Here is a 26,342-nt window from a genome sequence, read left to right on the forward strand (position 1 = left end):
TGTGAATACAGTCTGTAATCAACAGTGAATAAACGAACCTCTTGCTGCTAGTGTGGTTCTAGAAGCACCATGGGATTAGGCTACGGGCTCTTGATCAGTTTTCTGCTCTGGGCCTGTAAGGGACTGTACTATTCTCACTCTGTTTGGCCCTTTCCGAAAGATGCTCATGGCCCTGTGCCCCTATGTCCCATTTTCTGTTCTTTAAGCAGTTTCTAATCCCTCTGTGTAGTGGAAAATTTAGAAATAACAGGAAAAAAACTTTTGAGCATTGATAACTTGATGAAGTCAGTGCTACAAAATGGCAAGTATAATAATAATAACAGAAGAAATAAACACAGTGATACAATGATCAGGCATTGTATGAATGGGCTGAATCCTCGGCAGAAGGGCAACAGATGATAACTAAAATTGACATTGCAGAGATTGAGAATTCCATAACATATTTCAAGTGTTAGCACTTAAGTCAAGCAGAAAGTATATATATGTAGATAAAGAAGCAGTCATGTGAACAGAACAAAGAAATACCATATAGTTAGAAGTTAGGAAAAGGATGTGTCAGGGTTGTATCCTTTGACTTTATTCAGTTCGTATGCTGAACAAACAATAGCATCTGGATTGGAGGAAGACTTACCACCTGCAGATGACACATGACCTTATTTGCTAAATCGAGACTCAAAGCTCTTGAAAACCAAAAGTCCAAATTTCTGACATCATGAGAACCAACAATTAGTAACTATGACAGCCTCTTTAATAAATGGTACTGGTAAAATTGAACAACCATCTGCAGAAAACTGAAGCAAGACCCACACCTCACACAAAAAACCAAATAAAGGCAAATCAGGGGCCTAAGAGTAAAACCAAAGATAATATAAAGTTTGATCAAGAAAAACTCAGAACAAATCTAGAAGCCCTAATCTATAGCGTGCACAGACTTCCAAGCATTATAGAAACCTACATTTGGAGAGGATAAAATAGATGAATGGGATCTTGTAAAAGTCAAATCTTCATGCACACCAAAATACTTCAATAAGTAAAGGTTGTTTCCACAGGTTGGGAAAAAATATTTGGCAATGAAATCTGATAACAGACTCATTCCTAAAATTTATAGAATACCCCAGCACCTCAACAAGAAAAAGCAACCCAGTCACAAAATGGGCACAAGATACATGTCACCAAAGGAGAAATTCAGATAATTGTTCTAATCTTTTAAAGAAATGTTCAAAATCAATCCCTAGTTATTTAGAGCGATGCAAAGAAAAACATCAATCTCACCACAGCAGTAATAGCAATGTTCAACAGGATAGCAACCAACAAATGCTGATGGGGAAATTGGAACTCTTAAATCAATGCAGATGGAATATAAAATGGTTTAAGACTATGGAAGGCAGTGTAGTGCTTCCTCAAAAAGTTCAAAATAGAAAAAGCATTTGAAATAACCAGCTATTCCATTAACTGGAACATGCCCCCAAAGAATCAAAGCTGTGACACAACAGATGTATGCACACTCATGTTTATCCAGCATTATCCACAACAGCAAAGAGATGGAAGCAGGCCAAGTGCCCGGCAACAAACAAGGGGATAGAAAAACCTGGGTGTACTGACAAAATCAAGTATTATGCAGCACTGAAAACTGAATTTATAAAATAACTACACAACATGGATGTGCCTAGACGCCTCCGTGAACTTAGTTCTATTGTAAAAATAGTAAAGACACAGGGGTGGGGAGAGAGAAAGTGAGAAAAGAATGGATTAGACATTAGATGTATGACAACAAGACGTACGTGTTCAAAGTCTTGCATGGAGGACAGAAGAAAAATGTGTATTGATGAATGAATGTAAACCCATCCTTTCTGTAACTTTTCACTAAAATCACAACAACAACAAAAAATACTGCAACAAAACTCACATAAGATCTTTGCTAAAATGCACTTGGACCCAAGTCATGATTTTTTTCAGTCATCTCATATGCATGTGAAAAGGTTGAACAATTTATAAAGAATTGATACCTTTGAATTACAATGTTAGTGGAGAATATTGAATATATCACGGACTGCCGAAAGAACGAGTAAATCTGTTTTCAAAGAATTACAGCCACAATAATTATTAGAACCAAGGCTGATGAGACTCTGTCTCACATAATTTGAGCATGTTACCTAGAAGGCTCAGTTCCTGAAGAGAAATCATGCATTGTCAAGCAGAGAGTCAGCAAAATAGAGAGGAAGGCTCTCAAAACAAGACTGACTTGAGGTTCAACAGCATGCTCAAACAGAGGCAGTACTCTGTTCTGTTGAGTCAGACCTACACTGACACCTAACACTACCACCTAACCTGATAATTTGGAAAGAGTGTATGAGCTAGATGAAGAAAGAACCAAATCCCATGAGTAAAGCTGGCCTTTTGGGAAGTAGGGAAAAGAACTATTGATTAGCTTTTAATTTTATTATGTATACTGATTTTTTAAAAAATTTCTTTAATAACTTTAATGAACATTTACAGAGAATTTGGATTTCCATTCATTCATTGCTGTACTACTCTCCCCGCCCTCTCCCCCCGCCCCCCAGTTCGCTCCTCTCTTTCAAAAGTAAAAGAAAGACTCCCTCCCTTGTACACAATCCCCCTGCACCCCTCCCACCGCCCCAAGTACATTCCACTATGCAACCTTAATTGTGGACTCTTGTGATAACTATTAATACCCTATCATACATCCCTTTTAAATTATTTAGTCCCTCATCTGTTTCAGTGCACCCTACTTCCACTTGTATTACTATTTTATTTAACTTAAAAAAAAACAACCACCACAAACTAAGACTTCAGGGGAAAATAGATGAGTACTCAATGTTCATTTTAGTTGTTTTGCATGCTCCTAGAATAAAAAGTTGAGAAAAGGGCCTAAAAGAACTGTGAATTGGAGAGCTAACAATAGAAACATAGTTGAGCTATTATCTTTGTATCTTATCTGTTCTCACAAGTGTTTGAATTTAAAAGCTGATCCTGGTAATGACATGCAACTGTTTTGTTTTGTCTTGCATAGAGTGATGGTGTGCAACAAACAACCTACCTCGCCCAGCGGTACTGCCATGAAGCAATAAGGGAGATCAGTAAACTTCGACCATCCCCAGAAAGAGATGCCCTCATTCAACTTTCAGAAATCGTACTCACAAGAGATAAATGACAACTCTTTCTGTCCTTCCTGGCAGCTATTTTTACCAGACTGTGCCTAAAGATTTTTGTCAAATACACTTTGCTTCATGTGCAGATAACCAAAAATCATTTTAAAAAATCATTTCAACCTCACTGATAGGATTTTTTTTTTAAATTGGCAAGGTTTTTCAAGAAACTTTTTAATGTAAATGGTTTTGAAGAAAGCCATAACTATGAAATGGAATGATCAAAACCTGTCGTTCTAGTCCCGTAAATTCTAATCGAGGTATCAGATGGTTATATGTGGTATTGTTTACATTGTTAATACCCACCCACATGTAAAGATAGCCATTAGAGAAATAAATAATCATTGTCAAAATCCAAAATCTTGTTTCACCTTTACTGAAAAGGCAACAGAACAGGAGTGAGGAGCAGAAAACTGAGGTCTACATTTAAATCCACTTTAGTTAAATTTTTAACAGTATCCAAAATTTATATAGGAGAATGGTTTATTATAAAAGACTGTACATAAAATTTAGACAACAGGTTATATACAAATGATGAGAACATTCCACTCGAAAAAGGAAAAGCAGAAGGTAGCTGGCTGATCATTAATAATATTGAAACCATGTTTAAAATTAACAAAAGTAAAATGCATATGAAACAGTCACATTGATTTGGTAGCAATAATGGTCTTTAATTTTCAGAAATAAATGTTTTCCACTATTTTTACCATTCACTATGCTGTTAGACGTCTGTATCACCGAGTACTGAACTGTTATTTATAGTCAAACAAATCCTCAATACACAGAAACCCACACTAAAACCCCAAGCAATCTAAAATTACACACAGGGTAACAGAAAATACCCTCTAACCCTCCCATAACCGAAGAGGAGACAAAGAAAGTGCATGTGTTGCAGTTCATTTATGTCAAAAGACAATATAAATCTGTTTGTTGGTTAGGTAAATATCCTTTTCAGTGATGAATGTCTTACCATCTTTCCCAGCTATTTTATTTTAAAATCTTTTATGTTGCTACTACAACATAATGGAGATAATGGAACATAATCCAGATAATGGATTAAATAGGGCCTATTCAGAAAGTAATTGCACCCAATTTTACAAAAGTAGTATGTAAAAGATCCTCATAATTTCCTTCCATTGAACCAATATTCAATAACCAAACCAAAAAAAACCTGCACTGCCATCAAGTAGATTCTGACTCAGCAACCCTCCACAAGGTCTCTATGGCTGTTAGTCTTTATGGGAGGAGACTGCCCATCTTTCTCCATTAGAGCAGCAGACTGATTTGAACTGCTGACCTTTGAGTTAGCGTCACAATGTGTAACATGCTATACCACTAGAGCTCCTTAATATATAATCATAAACTGTAAAATGGAGACTGGTCTAAAAATAGGATATCTGTATACATTATGACACCTTTCTTGGGGTAGGGGCATTCAGTAGGTTGACTTCTAAATGACCATCTTAGATTTTTAAATCTGCAATCTTTAGTCACATTGCTGTTGGAACATACTGAAATAAGGCTAAATTATTCTCAAAAGTCAATATACTGAGAAAACAGAACCATAATTCTCCAATAAATCAGCATATTTTATTTATTTATTTATTTATTTTTAAGCAAACCAGTGAAGGACAGAGACCTCTGGTTCACTTACATATTTATAAATGAAAAAAAAAATTCATAATGCAAATTCACTCATTAAAAAAACTTAGGTACAAATTACAACATTACAGATTATCCTTTTTGTTCATTTTGTTTCACATGGAGACCTTAGAGACTCAATTCATTTCAAGAGACTTAAGTATGAGTACTCCAAAGTACATATTACACAAATTGGAAGCATCTTGGATTTTTTTAAAATATATTTCAGTACATAAATTTGTATGCATGCCTTAAACAAATAGTATAGATTCAAGAATGAGAGAATTGAAACCAAAACTCTAACCAGCACCAGCTGATTTCAATATTAGTCTGACAGTGTTAGTAACCATGCTGCACTGAAAGATGTACTGGTACAATCCAAATCATGATTTAAATATTATACCCCACTTCCCCAGAATATTTAGGCTGGTCATAAAGTTAACAGTATGTAAGTAAGTACATTGGCATAATCAATTATGGACAGCTTCTTGTATAAACCGCTGTTCAGCAAGACAGCAATACACAAACTGTCTCCATGATTTATGCTGACGGGTAGACATTCAATTATACCGATAAAACAGCATGTCCTGAAAATATGGGCACATCTTAAAACATTAAGACAATTCTGTTAACCATAATAGTCCCACTGTATGACTGAGTAATAATGAGGATTTACTTTAAAAGCCAAAAGTTTAATCAGTATAGTGCATGATTGATTCCACATAGTTCCCAGGGAACAGACCAGTCACTCGATTGCAGACTCCTTCATACCAGCCGTCATCATTCTTCTTTATGACATAAATGATTGCACCCTCCATAAATGATAGCTCATCATCCTTGTCTTTTGTATAATCATATATTGCAACAACTATGGAGAAAAGAGTTGAAATAGTACATGAGTGCAATACAAGTACTTGAGTTTTATGAGTTAATACCAATTAAATCTATAGGTATGGCAAAACCAATCATTTATATGAAAGTTCTTAATTCTTACATCTGTCAAGTATTTGTGAGTCAATAGCCAACTATGGGCTTACATCAGTGGCTTCATCTTAATGCCAAGTGAGCACCTGAATTAGTATAAATCTGACAACTTCTACCAATGTCTTTAAAAAAAGACATCTGAATTATGACATTTACTAGCGATTTCAATTCATCCAGTCATTTAAGTGCCTTCCAGATGCAAAAGAATTTCTCAGAGTAACTACTGGGCAAAGCTCCACTGCTATTAAGTAAATCCAGCAACAACACAAGTTATCTCATTTGAGAATATAAAACCACATGGAATTAACACAGTCATAGCCAAGTAAAACAGTCGTGTTAATTCAGACAGCTAGACCCAGTTTCTTTGTTTAAAGGGGAGAAAGTAGAGTAAAATGTAACTTTTCAATATATATGAAATAGTGTGTAATAGTTTTTTCATTGATTTATGTCTGTAATTCTTAGTAATAATTTTTAGAACAAAGCATTTAAAAATAAATAAAAGTGTCTAGGATTTACTTTCTATTAAGAAAGACTGCCTCACTTTCTGTAATTATTCTATATTAGTGATTTAAAATAAGATCTGAAACACTAATTCTTAGTATCACCTAGTAAGGTAAAGTGGGCAATCAATCATTATTTTACAAAATTTCTTATTTAGTAACATTCATTCCTCTCCATTTTAATCCTGTAAAAGAATCACAGTGCTACTGTGCTTCTGAGATCCCTGACACATCATCTTGTCAGCCTCAAAACATACAGAATAAATAATTATCCCAGCATTATTTTTAGCTAAATAATCACACAAGAGGATCAAATGATTGCTAGAAATAAACTATTAGTAAAGAAAACAATGTAGTAATGACTTATTTTTACTAGTAGTAATAATGACTTTTATTTACTATTAAAACTTTGAAACACTAATTTATTTATATTTAGAGTCACAATGATGTAAATAATTTTTATAATGATTGTGACAAAGGTCTGATAATTTTGCTTCCTCATGTACTATATTTCCATTTATGCAAAAAGAGTCAGACTAATTATATTTTTGAGGTTCCCTTTGTGAATGGCTTCTAGTCCCAGCCAACTCCTTTTTTTCCTTTGCACATTTTATTTCATATACTATCTCTTCCTATTAATTATTATTTAAGGGTTCACTGTGCTCTATTCTTGCAACATTCCTAAGCCAAACTCTTTCCTTCTTGTAAGTACAATAAGAAAGCCAAAAAGTCTACTCGAGAATTCTATTTGTATATGTGAAATATTTGTAGACAGCTACCTTCCAAAAGAAAAAAAACCTTTATTTTTTTGCTGTCAAATTGATAATGGCTCATCCCTATCAAATAGCGGAGATGAACTAAATAGGGATTTTGTTTTGGAGTGGGGAGGGGCTGTGATATTTAAAGAAGGCTTTTCGTCTACAGCACCCCTGCCTGCATCCAAACTCCCAACCTTTAGGTTAGATCTGAGCAAACGAACAGAGCTGCGCCCCCGCCACCAAGTTTAAATTGGAAGGAGGCTGTAAACTGCACGGGTGAAATTTCCCATCATTTTCCCACAGGCAGCAGGTGGATTCAAACCACTTGCCTTTGGGTTGGTAGTACAATTCCTTTCCTGCCAGGCCACCACCACTCTCTTAATTTCTAGTCCTTCTGAAAGATATTCTCCAACTTGGAAATAATACTTTCAGCTGTTCCTCGTTATAGATATTACTTTCTAGACATTTAGGCCTCCTGATTATTATCTTCTAAAGGCATTCCTATTTGCAAGATCCTGAAATAATAAACTCAGATATTCTGTAAAAGCTCGGATCAGAATTAATGAAAGAGAGTCTTAAAGATCTGCCGTTAGAAACAGGATGCCATACAGTTGACTTAGATATTAACGGTATTTGGAATTCTAAATGTAAAACAGAATATTAAGGCTTCCTGAAAAAGTGTTTCAAATACAAGAAAATAGTAAAATTTATTTTAGACATAGTCAAAACAGGTAAGAATGAATGCACTGGGCTTCAGAGCTCCAGCTGCAACTATTTGCTTAAAGTTTATTAACCCAGTAAAGTACTTTTACCCAATATATTTCCAGGGGCAACAAAATATCAAATAAGAAGCATTTTTAAAACTCTTTACAAATACAAATTAAAAAGTAGCAGAGAATTGGTCGAAAAAGCAAACTCCCTACAAACAGGATTTATTTCTCAATAAATAATGAAATGTCAGATATAACACATTAGACTTTAAGATTAATTTGTGACAATAAATCTTAGTAATTTATCTTCTGAAATACAAAACTCTCCAACTAAAATGCTAATTCAGGCTTTTTTCTGTGACTATTTTAAAAACTCCATTCATTAATATATTTGAAAAGATTTAAAGATTACTGAGCTTGAAAAAGGTTCTAGGTCTTTATTAAGCCATTTAAGTTTTTATTTTTCATAGATTTCCTTTGATTGAATTTGTTACAGAATTCCTGCATTGCCAAAAGCATGCCTGAGAATTCAAAGAAAAATGGTACAATGGACAGCTTCATCTACCCATCTTACAGTGTATAAAACTCTTATTAATTTTTTTTAGTACCTCAGTAGTTTCATTAATAAACAGAACTGAAAAAACAGAAAGGTTACACTCTAGCTTGGAGCAAATGTTAAATTTGAAAACTCCTATCTAACATAACTTCAGTTTAAAAAATAAAGGAGTAATCTTCTCATTTTGTTGGAGCATAATATAAAGTATAGGAAATTAGGGTCAACTAAATATTTTGGCTGTTAGGGAACTCCTAAAAGTTAAAAACCTTTTCGACTAGAAGGTCTTTATACTTTCAAAATCCTATTATTAGGTTATTCCTTTTTCTATCAACTCAATTACTGTTATCTTACCTTTCTCAATATAATTCTTGGGGGCCCAAGCAGGATCCCCATCTGCATATGGATCACTGTACTGGACTACTGCAGCCTCCTCATCTTCATAATCCACTGGTGGTGGTGGAGGTGGAGGTGGAGAATCATCAAATATTGGAATGTCATCTGGTGGAGGTGGTGGTGGTGGAGTTGGACTATCAGCAACTACAAGAGTTCAGATAATTAATTTGAACCAGAAATAAGATAAAATGCAAATTTTTACATTAACAGAATTTAAGAAAGCTCTAAAACTCATATACAGCATGCACTACAGTAAAACATGCAATGATTAGAAATAAAAGCTTGGTATGTTAAAGCTTATGCCTAGTAGCATTTAAAAATAATTTTGCAATAATAAAATGGGCTAAAAATAAAGGCACCAGGAAGTACTATAAATTAATCAATGTGGGAGGTCAACATACAATATCTCTTCTTGTAAAGACTCTTAAGAGTAATTTCCTTATTTCAAGGTTTATATCAAGATTCCTTAAGAGACACCGAGTGATTTAGAGCATTCTGATTGGCTATCTAAAATAAACTAAGTCACATTTGTCGTTTTCTATTATAGTAATGTTATATATAAATGTAACATTAATGGTTTGATAACATTTTACTGAGTTTATGCATGTCCCTGAATTGTGCTTTACTTATAAAGACTAGCAATAAGCCTTAGTGAAAGGATTTTTATTATTTTTTTGCTTTAATATAAGCCAGTGATATTAGGTCTGCCTCTGTGTTTAGGTTTTCTATTCTTTTATTTAAACATGAAAAAATTAAATTAAAATATGAAATCATTTCCAGTAGTAGTATCTTCTGAAATGCTTCTATTCATAATTGTTTCAATGTCAAAGTCAAGCAAAAATTTTACATTATTGCTAGTAACATAAAGGTACAGGACAAAGGAAAGGATCCTGAAGATCAAATTTTGTCAGGATAAAAAAAATCCAATTAAAATTTAAAAATAAAAGTACTAAGGAAGATTTAATTTTTAAAAACACATTAAAAAACTTATAAAACAATAAAAATTATTCACACCGCAAATCCTAGCATGTTGTAATATGTGTCTGTGTGCTTTTAAATAATCAGTGTAAACAATACAGAGGAAAATGTTAGTCTAGAGCTATCTTCACTGCTATTATAAAGCAAACCAAGTGCACTAAGTCAAGTTCACAACTAAGGCTTAATTTAAGTTTATGATTCACAAATAACTTCAAATGATGTAGGGAAAGGGTATGAAAAGAAAGTATATGATGCAGGGGAAATATTGATACTATAAAAATAGTGAGTCACATATGAGTGAAAAAAGTAAGCATAACATATTTATAATACAGATTTTCAAAAGTTTACTTCATTCTACTTAAAATAATGTACCAAGTATATAGACAAAAGAACTAAAAACATTTGCAGATAATCACTCTTCAACTCTCTGACTTCTAGTTTACCTTCTTTGAGGAATATAACAAAGCCTATTTAAAGACAAATTCTCGATTATGATGTTCACTTCAATAGGTTATCAATTTCTTTTTGCCACTTAATGCTTGGATCCACTTTATCTTTACTCACACCTACTCCACAAAGTTTTCTAGCATTAAGAAAAAAGGAATATGGGATGAGCCCATGTGACATCAAACTTCACACTTAATAAGGCCTAACTGTCTAAATCATCTATGCTTCATTGAATCTTTAAAGTGCATCTACTCTGTATTCATACATAATTAACAAATTCATTTCAACTGTCTACAAGTGCAATTATGATGACTCTACATTGGCTTATCTGCAAACTGGGGGAATGGGGGGGTGGGTAGTAATTAAATCACTCTAATTCCCTGTGCATAATACTTTGTCTAGCTGTAAGTGTAATCCAACACTTCCACAATGCTTTCTGATGTTAATCAAAACAGACTCACACACCCACACTTTTAGTGGTTCATTCCTTCAAACTGAAGCTCTTTTAGTAATAGGTTAACTGCTTCATGCATTCACAACCAATTCTTGAGTGCTCTAAAAAACCAGATATTTAAAAAGACGAAAGAACATCTAAAATGTATACTTTACAATACTTCTTAAGTAGAGATATACAGTTTATGGCTAACCCTACTAAAATGCCTTTTAAACAGACACCAAACAATGATAAAAAAAATCTATGACAGAAGAAGTAATGATCCACTCAAATTCACATAGTTGGTAAAATGAATTTTAACAGTAAAAGCCTCCTGGACAAAGATAATGTATGCCCAGAATAATGTACTACATTTCTTTAAAATGTTACCAAAAAGGTAGCCAAATGAGCTCTGGACCCACAAAACTCATTTTTATTTTGGCTATCTCAAAATATTTACCTAAAACTCACAAGGTCAGCTTTTAAACTATTGCAGTATTAAGAACTGGCATTTACGCTTATGTGCTTATTTTAAGAAAATCCATACTTGTTTTACATGCTTAAACTTAAAAAGTGTTTTCAAAAAGACTTAGCGGTAAGGTTTGTTTACATGGAATAATTCCAGTATTTTGAAAATATGATTTTAATAAAAAGCTCATTAGATCATACATTTCTTGAGGGCAGGGAATTTGTCTAAAGATAAACTATTTTTATTCTTTCCAGAGCCTTGCACATAACACCAAAAAACATGTTCAACTAGGCGAGGAGAGGGAATGGAGAGAGTAACACAAGGTCAGCAAATGCTGCAGAGAGAATGTCCCACAATCTAGTCTCATAAAAAAATGGGCTGTTCAAGTGGATTATTCATTTGTTCAAACCATTCTGAGAATTATTTTCATAGTTACTGTCTCAAATGAAGCAGTCAGATCTCCTTAGCATCTTAAGTCTTTACAGTTGTTTTGGCATAATTTAGTTATTTTTTTCATTTTGTCTAACACTATTCTCTACAATCAAATTTCTAGTACTATGTATCTTCTGTACCCCCAAGTAATCATACAGTATGATAAATTTATCTCAATTAAATCCATAAAATCAGCTCATTTCAAACAATCATAAAACCTTCAGAGAAGACCTAAAAAGTCTGTAGATCTATTTCTAAATCTTTCACAAGTCTGCATGTTATAAGCAAAACATTGAAGATGGATAGCATAAATATAGTAGCCTGGTTTTTAAAGATCATTCCCATGCTAATAAAAAAACTTCGATTAGGTTCAAATATTTTATTTTATTTTTGTAACTAATGGGGGTAAAAGTTTGCCCTAACCACTTAATAAATTTTACTTCACATTATAATCCATTTTAATATATTTTTATATAACTAAGATTATAATAGATGTATATAACAAAATCTATCTTATTACACATTTGGAAACAAAATAAAAAATGTTTTCTAACAAATTCTCCTCATTAACTACATGAAACTAGATCTCTACACTATTTGAATTTTTTAATTTGATTATGCTTTTCATAACAATCTGCAAAGAACAGCTGCATGTCCTAGGTCATTTAAATACATAAAGTTGCAGTTTGAAGAGTTTATATAGGTGAGTAATCATGCACACGAGAGGAAGAAGGTCGTGCTCTTCAGTTTCTAGATTGTATCTGTACCTATTTTCAAGATAAGATTAGCGTCTCAATAAAGGTAAGGAAAATGATGACTCATCTGCCATGCATGCTATAATAAGGAGACAGCCTCTACTCTTTGACAGCTCAGTTTTTCCAAACTTACTGTTTTCCTGCACCCTGGCCACGAAGCCTGTGAGAGGTATCTGTGGAGTCAACTGAGGCATAGGGGGAGGGGGTGGAGCAATAGAAACTGGTAGCAACAACATGGTATGGGGGAAGTAAAACAGATAAAGGAAAGAAAAGGAAACAAACAAAAAGCAGAAGTCAGTTACAAGGACCACAAACATAAGTATGCAAAGAACAGTTTGCAAATGAAACAAAACAAAAACAAAAACAAAACCTGCAGAACCTTCTTCAACTTCATTTTCCATGAAACTTAAGGCCAATTTGTGCTTACCCAATTGGTTTACTTTAAAAAACAAAAAATCCAAAACCAAACATTTAATTTCATCCTAGTATTATATGTCTGAGGAAGTTGTAATATTACTATTACAATGATGCAACAGAATTCTCAAATTGCAAGGAAACAGTTCTAAAAATTAAGTAACAATACCTATCTCTATAACCTAACAGGGTTATCCAGCCTTTAAGTAATGCTGTGAATAAACTCAAATATTTCACAGCTATTTCTAGAAATAAAAATCTTAAACACAGGCTTAATTTTTATTAATCTAGATTTACCCGCAGCTTGTCAGGTAAAGTCCCTGTTTGAAAAACAAGGCCATTACTGTATTTTAAATAGACAATTTTGGTTTTAAAGATACCAATACTAAATTCATTAGAAAGTAAGAATGCTCTACAAGTGGAAATTGCAATCAATATATCAAATAAATTATTCACCGAGTTTTATGAGTGAAGATATTTCAAAAGTAATCTGTTATCATCATTCAGAAAAAAGAAGACCTGGCCCCTAATAAGTTAAAATATGTAAGTATTTGTATTGAGGTAATTTTGAATGAGTCACTGGATAAATTGAAACAATCTAACTTCCTTCTAAAAAGGAAATTTGTAGGAACTTGACACCAGATGCTCATTGTGGGCAGCAAAAGTTTTGAATTATAACAAAATGGAAGGCATATACTTATGTTTACCATTGTCTCATTTTAAACAAGATAGGTTCAGAATACTGAGAAAAAGTGAGTAACACAGGCTAGTAAAACTTCATATTTGGCAGTGACCAAGAACACCAAATTAAATTGACAAAAACAATCTACTGACTGGTTTCTAGGCAGCGCTGGTGACCTATAAGCTGTGCTGCAGTTTCAAAGGCATGTGGTTCAAATCCACCAACTGTTCCACTGGAGAAGAATGGACAATCTGCTCCTGGGTGATTTACTACCTTGGAAAACCTGTTCTGGGTCAGCTATGACCCTTAGTTACAACTCAATGGCACACAACAACAGGGAGCTTTGGTGGCTCAGTACTAAGGAAATAAACTGCCAACCCAAAGGTACATATTTCAAATCTACAAGCTTCTCCACAGAAGAAAAGATGGGCAATTTTCTTCTGTGCAATTTATTGCCTCTGAAAACCCACTGTGGGAAGGCTGGTCAGCTCTGTTTAGAGCTGATGGTACACAACAATAACAGCAAGCTCTAAATCAGCATCAACTCAATTAAGTTGTTTTGGGCTTAAATTATTTAAAAAAATGCTTCAATTAATCCAATGTACAAAATTTGATAATCATAAAAATTTAAACATGTTCAATGTGTAAAGACGCAGTAAATAACAAACCAGTACATGCACATTAATGAGATTATGGCTAAAAATAACATCTAATTCAGTATGAAACTGGTTCTCATTCATTGAATAAAAAGCTTGTAGGTGAATAAAAGGTTAGTGGTTTTGATTTTTTTTTAAAAAAACCTCAAAACCCAAATGAAATTTTTTAGAAATAACCCTCAGTATCTAGGCATGCTGATTAGTATAGTAAAAAACAAAACAAAACAAAAAACTGTACTGTGAAGATACCATTCATTACCAGCACATTTAGACAGAGAGAAAATATGCACATCAAAACACTAAAAACATTTTACATACTACTACGACAACATCAAAAGTAACTCAGATTGAAGAATAATTAATATGACAAAACAGTGAGATATTTAAAATTTTAAATTAAATTTGCTTTACGACATCCAAAGAATTTAGACAACTGTCTTGTTTGAGAAAAGATAAATTACCAAAAATTACTAAAATAAAATTACATCAACCTGTGTCAAGAGTTAATAAAAATTCTATTTATGGAGAAAATTAAGTTTAAGTGGGGAGGCAGAAAGAGCAATGAGTAGATAAAGAAAGGACCCCAGAATCCATCAGAATATGAAAAACTAAGCTTCATAAAACCAGTGTGGCTAATGATGAGATAACATGTCAATTATTCAGATGCCACCGACCTTTTATTACTAAAAGGGAGACTATGAAAACTGCAAAGTGAAAAATAATAATCAGTAAAGTGGTACTTTTCAGGAGCCTGAATGAAACTTTCTGGATTACTTTGTGAATTTTAGAGTTTATCTGAAGTTGTTTTCAATTCTTAAAACTTTTTTTATCTAACGCAGTCATTAAAATGTCAATTTAAAAAATGAAGCAAACTTTTCTATAATTTCACTTTACAACATGATGCATGTTCAAAATATACTTTTATATCTATATGAAAATGTGTGATATTCTAGAAAGCAGCTACAAGCTTCTTGGGAAGGGTCTTGCAGTCCATGCCCAGTGATTACCACTTTTAGACAATAGCAAATACTGGACAATAGGCTCATTTGAGATTTCATTTCTTTCTTTTAGAATTAAACATTTTAGTATCAAAATTTAAATTAATGACCAGACCACTCTAGTTCAAGCTTCCTGATATTACATGCTAAAACTAATTTTTAATTTGCTTTTAAACACTGACTGCAGTTAGTGCTGAGATGTGCAATTTGAGAACAGAAGTGAAATCAAAAGAAAATTCTTCCCACAGTTAGATTTATTCAGAGTAAGCAGGCATCAAGAACCTATTTTAATAGTTTTTAATTCATTTAACTGTAAGTTAACTTTTAAGTGATAGCCAGCAATTTTTTCATATCCTTGCCATTATTTACATACTTTGTGTCTTTAAATTGACTATTATTGGACTATCTGAATCATGCCAATAAAATGAATTCAGCTTTTCTAGTGATTTCTTTTGTTCTCTAGCTCTGTTAGTATTAAAAAAGTGAAGCTTCACTTAAATTTTAGTATTCTAAATCTATTTTATAAGTCTGGAATTTTAGAGGACAAAGTGTTATAAAATTACTTTTAAAAAGATATGATTAAAGACCAAATTTCTAAGGCAAATATCTGAAATAATATGGTTTCAATTGCTGTCTATCACAGGCAAATTTAGCAGCTTCAAATAATTTCCTTCAAAAGGAGCTCCATGGTTGTTGTACGCCTGCAAAGCACAAGCTTACTTGAATTTTGAGAATAAAGTGGACCTCCGTTAACATGAGGCTGAGCAGAGAATTGAGCAGTCACAGAGGGAGTTCGTCTGTATCCACCAGAAGAAGTCGAAGAAGTGGTAGAGTTGTGCCGAGAAATCTGCCTGGTCATTGTGCCATACTGGGAACCAGGAGCTGAGCCCGGGGCTGCTGAAAAGCATTAGTCAAAGGCAACCAACAAAGAGACTTGAGCATTGTAAATCACCTCAGATGGCAGAACAAGAAAAGGGACTCTCAGTTAAAAATATATATTACTTTTTAAAGCCCACAGCTTAAAATAAAGAGAAACCTAAGAGAAGCAAAACCAAACAGCTCTAACCCTGAAGCTAAAAAGAGAAGGAAAACCAGATACAGTATGCAAAGCTATGAAGATAAATAACATTTTTAAGCCTTTCAAACAAGCATAATCTCAAATTATTTTGCTACTATCACCTAGACATTTTTTCTGTGCCATTTTAAAATATGTTAAGTTTTATAGGTAGTCCCTAACTTAGAGTTCTTTTGTGACAGAAGTAGAATACTTCTTTTATGTAAAAAAAAAAGTTTTCATTATGATTGTAATTTATCAATATCCAGAAATTTGAAATTTGTGGGCTGGAAACATTACATATAAATTTAGAGATTTAATTTTATATTGTTTGTAATATATATTATTCATGGACAAAATATACAAGAAAAACCACCAGTGAGTTTTAAGTGGGGTTTATCAATATGTCAGTCTTTGCAGTGAAATAAAGCATCAGAAGACAATCTGATGGATTGTCAACTTTTCAATGTCAAAGTATTAATGACATGTGCTTTATAAACCTCTTCCTTTCTACTATAAAATCATTTTAAGACTATATCAAAGCCAAAGTCAGAGTAAATTATAAATTTATACTATTAATACGTGTATTTCCTACATTTATTACTACTGTATTTAATTTGAATTATAAATAATTAATGAACAGTTATTATTAATACATATGATAGCAGAATCATTTGGAGACAATTTCTAATTTCAAAGCACTTAGATATGACATTGTCATTTTTATTTGTCATATTTGGTTTTTGTGAGCTTGTCATATTGGTTTTTTATGTGCAAACTTTGAAGATTAATGTACTTTTCATGGGAGGAGTCAGTAAATAACTGATCATACTGAGAAAATTCTTAGACTGTGTAAAATATGAAAAATTTTAAAACAGTTTATTTTAGAAAAATCTCGCTCCATATATTTGAAGGAATTCTTTTCTCTATTACAGCCAAAGCAGTAGTTTTTGGTTTATCTCTAAATTATTAAGCTCATATATCTTAAAATATCTAAACTGGTCAGGCACTAACAATACTTAAAATTCAGAATGTCATCTTTATATTTCAGAAGTTTAATATTTAAAGGATTAATGAAGTTAAAGCCTCTAAAGTTAACTGTTCTTATCAAAGTTCCCTTCTCAATTACTATCTTCTTTGCCTACCCAAAGATGAAACACTGACAAAGTAAAATGACAGTAGCCTACTTCATTTTGCATTTAGTTGCCTAATCACTTCTAGAGGATACACATTATATTAGAGAAAACTATACAGCCGAAGTTATTTATTAATAAGCACTGCTAATATTTAATTTTTTGCTGCTCTCCAGCCATAGTCAGTCAATTAACTGTTTGGATCACCCACTTGTTCATTTTCTAAAAAGAAATTATTTTTAAAAGAATGGCCTAATCAAAATCCTTCATGAATGAGTAATTTTGGACAAGAAGGTTTTATAGAGAGTCAAGAAATAAACCTTTAAACCATACTGAATAGACTTTTCTGTAAAATGGTATTTCTATTTCTTGGACTCATACAAATAACATGGAAAACTTGAGTTCTTTTTCCTGGTGATTCAAAATAAAAAGTGTATATTATGTCTATTTTAAAATTTATTTTAATATCTGACGGTAAAACAAATCATACAAAAGATGTATGAAATGCATATAAATAATTTAAAGAAAACAACCACCTTAAGAACTGTAATGCCAATAGCACTAAAACATTGTATGTGCCCACTTGGATCACAAATCAAATCCTACAAAGTGTGCCCCAAAAATATAATACTCTTTATTTTTCACAGGTATATACACAGAGGTCTTTGTGAGGAGAGACCAGTCCTTGGAGAAGGACATCATGCTTGGGAGGGTGGAGGGACAGTGCAGGAGGGGAAGGCCCTCTATGAGGTGGCTTGATTCAGTGACTGGGATAATTGGGATGGGAGTGTCAGAGACAGTGCGATTGGCACAGGACAGAGCGGAGTTTAGGGCTGTTGTACATAGGGTTGCTATGAGTCGCAGGCGACTCGGCGGCACATAACAACAAACAACATATACACAGAGTTTTAGAAATTGACAAACGTTATGGAAAGAAGCCTTGGTGGTGCAGTGGTTAAAAGAATAATTCCTGCTAACCAAAGGGCCAGCACGTCAAGCCTTCTTCAGCTGTTCCTCAGGAAAAAGATGAGGTCTTTATCTTTTCAAGATTTTGTAAATATGTACAGCCTTGGACACCCAAAGCAGTTTTATTCTGTCCTACAGCTTGCTAGGAGTCAAAAATCAACTTAATGGCAGTGGGTTATAACGAAAAAATTTCTATGCATTCTGGTGACTTTCTCTAAAATATCTATAGATCATTGCTTCTTTAATTGCTTTATTTGTTTATGACTGTAGCACCATATATTTACCCATCTATTATTATAGCTAGAAAATATATATATGTATGTTTGTGTGGGTTTTTTTCACTATTAGCATTACTGTTGTGAATATTCCTGAATTTCTCAAAGACTGTGGTTCTGAAACTTAAGCATTGTTAAGAATTTCACCTGTAGGGCTTAATTATAAGACATAAATTGGACTCTTTTTCTAGAGTTTCTGATTTAGGAAATTTGGATGAGGATGTAAGAATTGACACTTCTAACTGAACAGATTATTCTGATACTATTCCTCTACAAATTATACCCTGGAAGCTGCTATTCTAGAACAACGGCTTTTCAACTTGTAAAAATCAAGAGAATCCCAAAAAGCCTTTGTTGAGCCAAGTTATAGTTATCAAGAACTGCTTTCCTAGAGATTTAAAATATTATCTTTAAAATTTACAAATACAGAAACATACATCTGTTAGCCGTGAGAGCAATGACTGTCACAGAATATGCAGCCTCTGGAAAGATCCACTGTACACTTGTAGCACAGTAAGAATGGAGAAGACATTGTCTTAGTATTATTTATTTGTATTATAATAATTAATACTACATAAAGTTATGGTAATACTAGTATTATATCCTTGCCAACATTTAATATTAATGGAATGTAACATTTTTACCTATTTGTTGGGTACAAAGGAGTATCTCACTGTTGTTTTTATCCCCAGTTTCCTGATTATTAATTAGTCAGCATTTTTTTCACATGGACTTTCCACTAAGAATTTCAATAATTCTTTTATCCAGTACATTTTCTTCTTTTTCTTTGTATCTATGTACATCTTGTTTTGAAAAGATGTTGTAGATTTCACCTAAGCTTAAAACAAAGCTCTCATTTCCTACTCCTCACTTTTCAACTATCATATCCTCTAAAATTCTGCATTTATAGCATATATTAAAATATATGTCTCTTAGTAATCACTATGTAGGTACAAGCTTAGAATCGCATTAGCTGTGATGGTTAAGGTTTATGCCTCAATTTGACTATAGAGATCATGAGAACTGGCTAGAATCATGAAAATACCACAGTGCTCAGCATATTCTATTTCTATAATCGCACAGTTTGACAGTTATGTAATGAGGCACTTAGTCTCTACTTTTTGTATAACAATGATTTTCACACAATCTTTAGAATCTAACCATACTGATAAGTAAGAAGTGTATCATTATCCATAGTTTCCCAATTACTATTCTCGTGTCTTTATTTCTAGGCTGAGGAGTTTCTATATAAAATCTGTATTTGGAATTCCTTGTACATTCAATCCAGTCATCTTCAACTTGGGAATAATTTGAATGCATTTCATTAAAAAATTGTTTCATGACATCCTCAAACGATCAAAACTGAGCTAAATTAGAATCTGATACATTGTGAAACATGGGGAAGCCTCCCATCATTTTTTTTCTCCACCCCACCTTCACCTCAATCCCTTGACTGGTGTATATACCAGGGAGTTCCAAATTTGTTTCACTTGAAAACAACAACAAAAAAATAAGATTACATTGCTAATCTTAAAATTTTTTTTGAATAACCACTGCTATAATTTTCCTAGAAAAATTATTAACAAAGCAAAGAACACATTAAATTGTCAATAAATCAAGGCTAGAAACATTTCACATTATAGAGAAAGTTACTTTATATTTGTTAGCTTTAAATTTCAGAGGCCTTTCACCAAAACCATTAGTATATATTAGATTTAATAGTTTAAGTTTGGAACTACTACCTACTACTTACTACTTACTAACTATAAAACAGTCAGTCTACTAGACACAGAGGAGTTTATTATGAATAATGCAAAGTAAGTTAAATCACTCCAATGGTTATGCAATCTCACCTATCACAGTGTTCACTGGGAGAAGTGGTGGAAGTGGTGGTGCTGGTGGAGCTTCAGAAGGAGGAGGGACAGAAATGTTTTCTAATAAAATAGTTTATAATTCAGGTCAGAGTTCAAGAAAGAGAACTAAACATTCTGAAACAGTAAGAAAGTACAATGTATGCAAAAGAAAAGAAAAAGAGACACTCCTATGTAAAGCATGTTCAAATGAATAAGAATTTTACTAGGTAAAAAGGCCAGAGAACTTACACCTACATATGAACTATGCTTGTATCTAAGAGTAGCTTTCCCCTCTTATTCAACAAAATCCTGAAGCCATGGAGGACTTTTCTTCTGTTTACAATTTTGATTACACTTATTTTCAAAATTTATGACTGATATTTTAATAAGTCTCCATCTTTCTCATTAACTGAAAATCTGGAGCGAATGTTAACATTCTGTGATAATTTCTTACATATATACATACATACATAAAAGTAGTAAAGTCATAGAACAAGATTATAGCAGATAGGAGATAGTAGCCTAGAAGGCAACATCCAAAGTCTCTGAAACATAATTCACACTTTTTCAGACACTGACTGATTGGTTGGAGCACCAGACAATATTTATTGGTCAGCTTGTGAAATAATAAAAATCATTCTTGACCAGTGCCCTAGGCAAATATTTCTAAAGCGAAACAGCCATAAAGTTATTTAATAAAATGATTTAATACACTTTATATGTAAGAAAAAGAAACAGCTGGTAAAAATAAAAAGATTTTGTAACAATCAATCTAAAAAGTTTGAAATTTGTTAGCCTCTATTCTAGCAACAATCACATAAATAAGCAATTTCAAGTAATATAGCTTTAATTGACTTCCATTAGCCCTTCATCTTAAAACTCATGAATATTACTACATGTTAAATACCGACTCATAAATAATGTACCTGGCCCAATGGTGGGTGGTGAAGGTGTAGGCACGGCAATGGGAATGCCAATACTGCTGCTTCCACTGTTCTCTCGACTTCCACTTCCTCCACTACTGCCACTACAAAGACAAGCACAGATTATGGACAAAAGCAAAACTCAAGACTTACCAAAAGAGTAGTAATAACTAATCTAAAGTAACTAAAAACTCCTTCAATGAAATATGTTATATAGTATATAAACAGAAAATCTATAGACTTTTTATAAAATCTTAATCCTAATATCTGAAGTAGTTGTTAGGTTTCACTCCACTTCTCAACCTATACGGAACGAATCTAATCATAACACAGTACTTAGAACTTCCTGTAAGATATCTTGAGAAAATACTAAAAGGTATTTATTACCAATAAAATCTTGCAGTAAAACTGGTCCCCAAATGTTTATTTAGTAGCTACTATGGGCCACAATCTTCGCAAGTGCATGCTATGCATCAAAGAGCTGAACAGTGACTAGGGATGATAGAAAGAGAATTGATGCCTTTGAGCTATGGTGCTGGAGAAGAGTGTTGAATATATGGACTGCTACGAGAACAAACAGGCTCGTTCTGGAGAGAGTGAAACCAGGCTACTCTTAGAGGCAAGGATTCTGAAGCTTTGTCTGACATACTCTGGGCATGTTGCAAGGAGAGACCAGTCCTTGGAGAGGGACATCATGTTTGGGAGGGTGGAGGGACAGCACCAGAGAGGAAGAAGACCCTTGATGAGATGGATCAATTCAGTGATTGGAGTAATGGGAGTAGGTGTGCTGGAGACAGTAAGGTCAGCACAGGATAGAACAGGGTTTAGGGCTCTTGTACATAGTGTCGCTATGAATCGCAAGCGACTCAACGGCACATAACAACAACTATGAACAACAGAAAACAAAGCAGACAAGATTCACACTGACATGAAACTGATAGGAGAGCATGAGAAAACAGATACTAAAAAAGGATAATATCATTATGTCCCAGCAAGTTGGAATCAATTCATAGTTGAACCTCCAGGGGTTTTCAGAGGCAGTAATCACACGGGAGATTGCCTATCCTTCTCCCATGGAGAAGCTAGTGGATTTTATAGGCCTTAGGGGTGGCAGTGTAATTCCTTATTACTAAGCCACCAGCCCTCCCTAAAAAAAGTGTGACAGAGGCTATAAAAGAGAAGGTAAAAGATCTTATGCAATGAAATAAAAAAAAAAAAAAAAAAAGAATGGTATTCTAGGCTGAAATTAACATGAAAACTCCACTCATTGCTAAGAAAGGTGATAAAATGGGAATTTTCTGGAATGAAAATGAGTGGAAAGCTGTAATAGTATAGCTTCAGGATAGTGCATTTGGAAATAATCCAGAATAGCCCTACACTTAACTCTAACCTACTCTCTACTCTCCTTTTAGAGAAAGACTTCTTGCCATTTTTTTTTTAGTAATGTGTGTATGTATGGGCATATACTCAATTATCTTTTTTCACATTTTTAAAGAGAAGGAAAAAAAGAAAACTCTTATTTTGTGACACTAAAATAGGAAACTCAAATTTCTGTATCCATAAATAAAGTTTTATTGGAACACAGCAATGTTTATGCATTTATATTCTATTACCGATCTCCTTTTGTACTAAGACAAAATTAAGGCACTGCAGCAGAAACCATATGGCCTACAAATCCTAAATTATTCATAATTTGGCTCTTTTTAAAAAAATTTTTATATTATTTTAGTAATTTTAATAAACATTAACAGAGATTTTGGATTTCCATTCATTCATTGCTGCACTTTTCTCCCTGCCCAGCCCTCACACCGCACCCCAATAATTTGGCACTTTATGAAAAAAAAAATTGTTGACTGAGCCTGTTATTAGAGATTAAGTTCCTTAAAAAATGAACTAGTATCTTACTTATTAGAATCTGCTGGGAATTCTAGTGGTCTAGTCGGCAGGGTGCTGAGCTGCTAACCCTAGTTTCTCTGGCAGGACAATCCAACAGCAGTTCCAGAGGAAGAACAGTGACCCTACAATTTACAGCCTTGGAAACTCAATGGAGGGTAAGCTATGAGTCAGTTTCAATTTAAGGGGTTTATAAGTACTTAATGAAGTACTTCATGAATTCTTAGTCTTTAATATGATTAAAATCTCATTATTTCCATTACAGAGAAAATTCCTATTTCTGACTTGGTAATAAAAAAGGTAAACTTAACATTAAACTTGACTTAATAAGTGTTAACAGTAGAGACCAATGTAATAATTCCCTAGCAGTAACAGCAACAAATACCACTAAGAGCCTGATTATATAGCCTATCTAACTCAATCTTGACAAATAATTCTGCTAAGTTATGATCAGCAATTTAACTATCTAAGTGATAAAGTTGAAGAATAAAACAAATTAAGTAATGCAATAAAATCTTTCTGGTTTTTTAGAAGTGCTCAAAACTTGAAATGGCTGTTTTCAGAGGGATGAAGATAAAGGCAGTAATTGGGAGAGTATAAGCATAAAGCTATTGGGTCATGTTTCACACTGATATAAGTAATGGTTATATGAGTGTGTTCAATGTGTATTAGTCCACAAAGCTATATCCATAACAAAGTACTTTTCTAAATGTACGCCATGATTCAAGTTTTTAAAGTACCTACACGATAGCTCATGTGAGAAATTATTTTACCATTTGTAAAATAATATATCTTAAGTAATTCTTCAGACCTAGGTTAAATCATCCTCCCTCAACTTTCATATTGCATCATTTCAGTGATAACTGACCCTTTGTAAAAGACTGTTAAAAACTCTTTCGGCTTCAGCCAGATATAAGCCTGTACTTCTCTCAAAAGGAGAAATACTAATAGTCTGCTAATAGTATACAGAGATTTTAAAAAAATCTAAAACAGAAACTGTGGTAAAAAATTCATGGGGACATGTATGATATTACTGTCCTCCCTTTTATATTCTGTATTAAAATAGAACAGTACTTTACCTTTACTCAGCACCAGTTTGTGAAGAGTAAATAATCTTCACTCTGAGGTGTTCAAATGCTCTACCCCAAGGTTTACCTGTGTGTCCTCGGTCTCTGATTTAAAGAAGCTGTCCTGCCTGGACTATGCTGACTTCCAAGCCTAGCAGGACTCGTCATGTAGTCATTAGGAACTGTGGGGGGCTTAACAGGTTCCAGGGTTTTATAAGGAGTATTCCGTCTAAAAGAGCATAGCGAAGAAAGGTAGAATGAGTAAAAGAGATAAAACTGTATTTTCCTCCAAGTCTGTGTACAATACAGTAAAATAATCATGATAATTAAAATAACAAAAAAGCCAAAATAATGCTTTAATTGGGACATATCAATACTGTTCAATTAAGACAAAAATACCTGTTACCTATTCAGAGTCATTTAAAATTCCAAACTTACTTCCAAAAATAGTGGTTTTACTTTTTAAATCCTGAAAATACCAAACTAAAATGAACATTACTCTCCACTCAGTCACCCATAAACTACTTTCTTTTACATTATGAAAGAGAAATATCTCCTCTGCAATTTAATCCTATTTCAATACGGAAACATATGAAGAAGTACATTCTGATATTAGGAGAGATGTCGTTAAATTCTTAACAAATATTTTTCATTGTCTATAACTTCACGTTTTTATAGAGGGCAGGGAAATTTACAGAATGAAAATTACAACCAACCCCTTTAAAAAAAATTACTGTCAATTCTTGTTATTACAAAAAAGCAATTATCTAATCCTTCACTTAAAAAAAAAAAGAAACCTAATAACAATATTTTCTGGGTTAAGGTGAACAATCTTAGAAATGTATTCAAGTATTCAGTAATTTTATTATCTTAGGAACTGTTACCTTTTCTATTTCTCCAACTGGCCTTCCCACAAAACCATGAAGTATGAAGGGGGCCTAAGGCTACCAATAGTTAGAAGCACTCCAGGTAGTTCTTAAATCTCAGGTGCTAAGTCATAGGGAAAACAGAAGAGCTACAGACTACCAAGCCAAGCTACACAGAATAAACCACATAGTCAAAACTCTGTAAGACAACAATTGCAAATACATATGAAGGTATCACAAGATTCACTGGTCATACCATATGAAACAAATATAAGTCACACTTATACTTTAAAAGATGAATCAGAACACAAAATAAATAATGCTCGTTTACAAACACATAAAAGGACTTTCCTCGCACTGATGTCTACAGAGAACACTATTAAACAGGTGGCTTAATTTTGGCATCTGTTCAGAAAAGTAAAAATCAAAATTAACTAGTAAAAGGTAGTTTGACATGGAGAGAGTCTCAAAGCAAGGATCTACAAATTTATGTAAATTATAACAATATCTATTTCCTTTAACATAAAAGTTTTCCTGTAAAAATGCCACTGAATTCTTACCCCAGTGTTCCCCGGCCTGACATGGGAGGACTCGGTGGTTTCTGAGTAGGCGGATTTGTTCTCGACAGTGTGCCAGTTCTTGCAGGCTGGTTATTTCCATGCTAAAATGTGGAAAGAAAAGGTTTTATTTTTACATCAAATTGTTCTCGTGGTGTTTTAACACTATGTATTATTTTTTTTAATATCAGAATGTGAAGTGAGGATTCCCAGACAGTTTTAATGCAGACTTTAGAAGTACATTTTTTAAAAAAGCAACCTTTGCCTTTGGCCTTCCATATTATTTTGTGTCACTGATACCAATTTATAGCAAACTGCAGTTGAGTTTATTGAGATTTCTGTGTTATTTTATCATTAAGCAAGTTGACTGAGATCAAAATTATGTGCAAATACTGAGTCTCCTAAAATGTTTAGAAAAACAAAATACAATCTGTCCTTTAGTTGATGTCAAACTAAGGTGACCTCACATGTTATGGATTAGAGCTGCTTGGCAAGATCGTCTCAGCTGTTTACGGAAGCACATTACCAGGCCTCTCCTCACTGCAGCAATGCTGCTGGATGGACTCTAACGGCCAGTCTTTGATTGGAAGTTGAGCACAAAGTACCACCCAAAAATGGACAAAAACCCTTTCCTGAAAGGTATATACGGCGAGCTCTGGTGGTCTACTGGCAAGAAGCTGCACTGCAACCCCTGGCAAGAAGCTGCACTGCAACCCCAGAGATGTGAGGCTCGAATCCACCAGATGCTCTGCTGAAGAAGGAGGGACAATCTCCTCCTGTAT

General features: G+C 33.5%; 2 protein-coding genes across 15 annotated transcripts in view; one reads left to right on the forward strand and one right to left on the reverse strand.

Moving 5' to 3' along the window:
- PDSS1 (prenyl (decaprenyl) diphosphate synthase, subunit 1) overlaps positions 1-3,521 on the forward strand; it is a 52,933-nt gene extending 49,412 nt beyond the window's left edge. The window contains exon 11 of the mRNA XM_006887108.1: positions 3,032-3,521. Coding sequence (XP_006887170.1) covers positions 3,032-3,172 — 141 coding nt within the window. The 3' untranslated portion in view covers positions 3,173-3,521. The remainder of the gene's footprint in view (positions 1-3,031) is intronic.
- Positions 3,522-4,597: 1,076 nt separating this feature from the next.
- Positions 4,598-26,342, reverse strand: part of ABI1 (abl-interactor 1) — a 136,241-nt gene continuing 114,496 nt past the window's right edge. For 3 of the 14 annotated variants that reach the window (XM_006887080.1, XM_006887079.1, XM_006887078.1), the window contains 5 exons: positions 25,564-25,664; positions 24,226-24,366; positions 21,181-21,281; positions 8,668-8,853; positions 4,994-5,676 (listed from right to left, as the gene is read on the reverse strand). In XM_006887080.1, the coding sequence (XP_006887142.1) occupies positions 5,501-5,676; positions 8,668-8,853; positions 21,181-21,281; positions 24,226-24,366; positions 25,564-25,664 (705 nt within the window). In that variant the 3' untranslated portion in view covers positions 4,994-5,500. Of the gene's footprint in view, positions 5,677-8,667; positions 8,854-12,356; positions 12,444-15,693; positions 15,871-20,254; positions 20,336-21,180; positions 21,282-21,513; positions 21,520-24,225; positions 24,367-25,563; positions 25,665-26,342 lie in introns of all 14 variants that reach the window. The other 11 variants (XM_006887072.1, XM_006887069.1, XM_006887075.1 and 8 more) reach the window with 9 other exon arrangements.

Source organism: Elephantulus edwardii, unplaced genomic scaffold (assembly GCF_000299155.1).
Source record: "Elephantulus edwardii isolate Elephantulus edwardi_28Jun2011 unplaced genomic scaffold, EleEdw1.0 scaffold00054, whole genome shotgun sequence".
Lineage (NCBI taxonomy): Eukaryota > Metazoa > Chordata > Mammalia > Macroscelidea > Macroscelididae > Elephantulus > Elephantulus edwardii.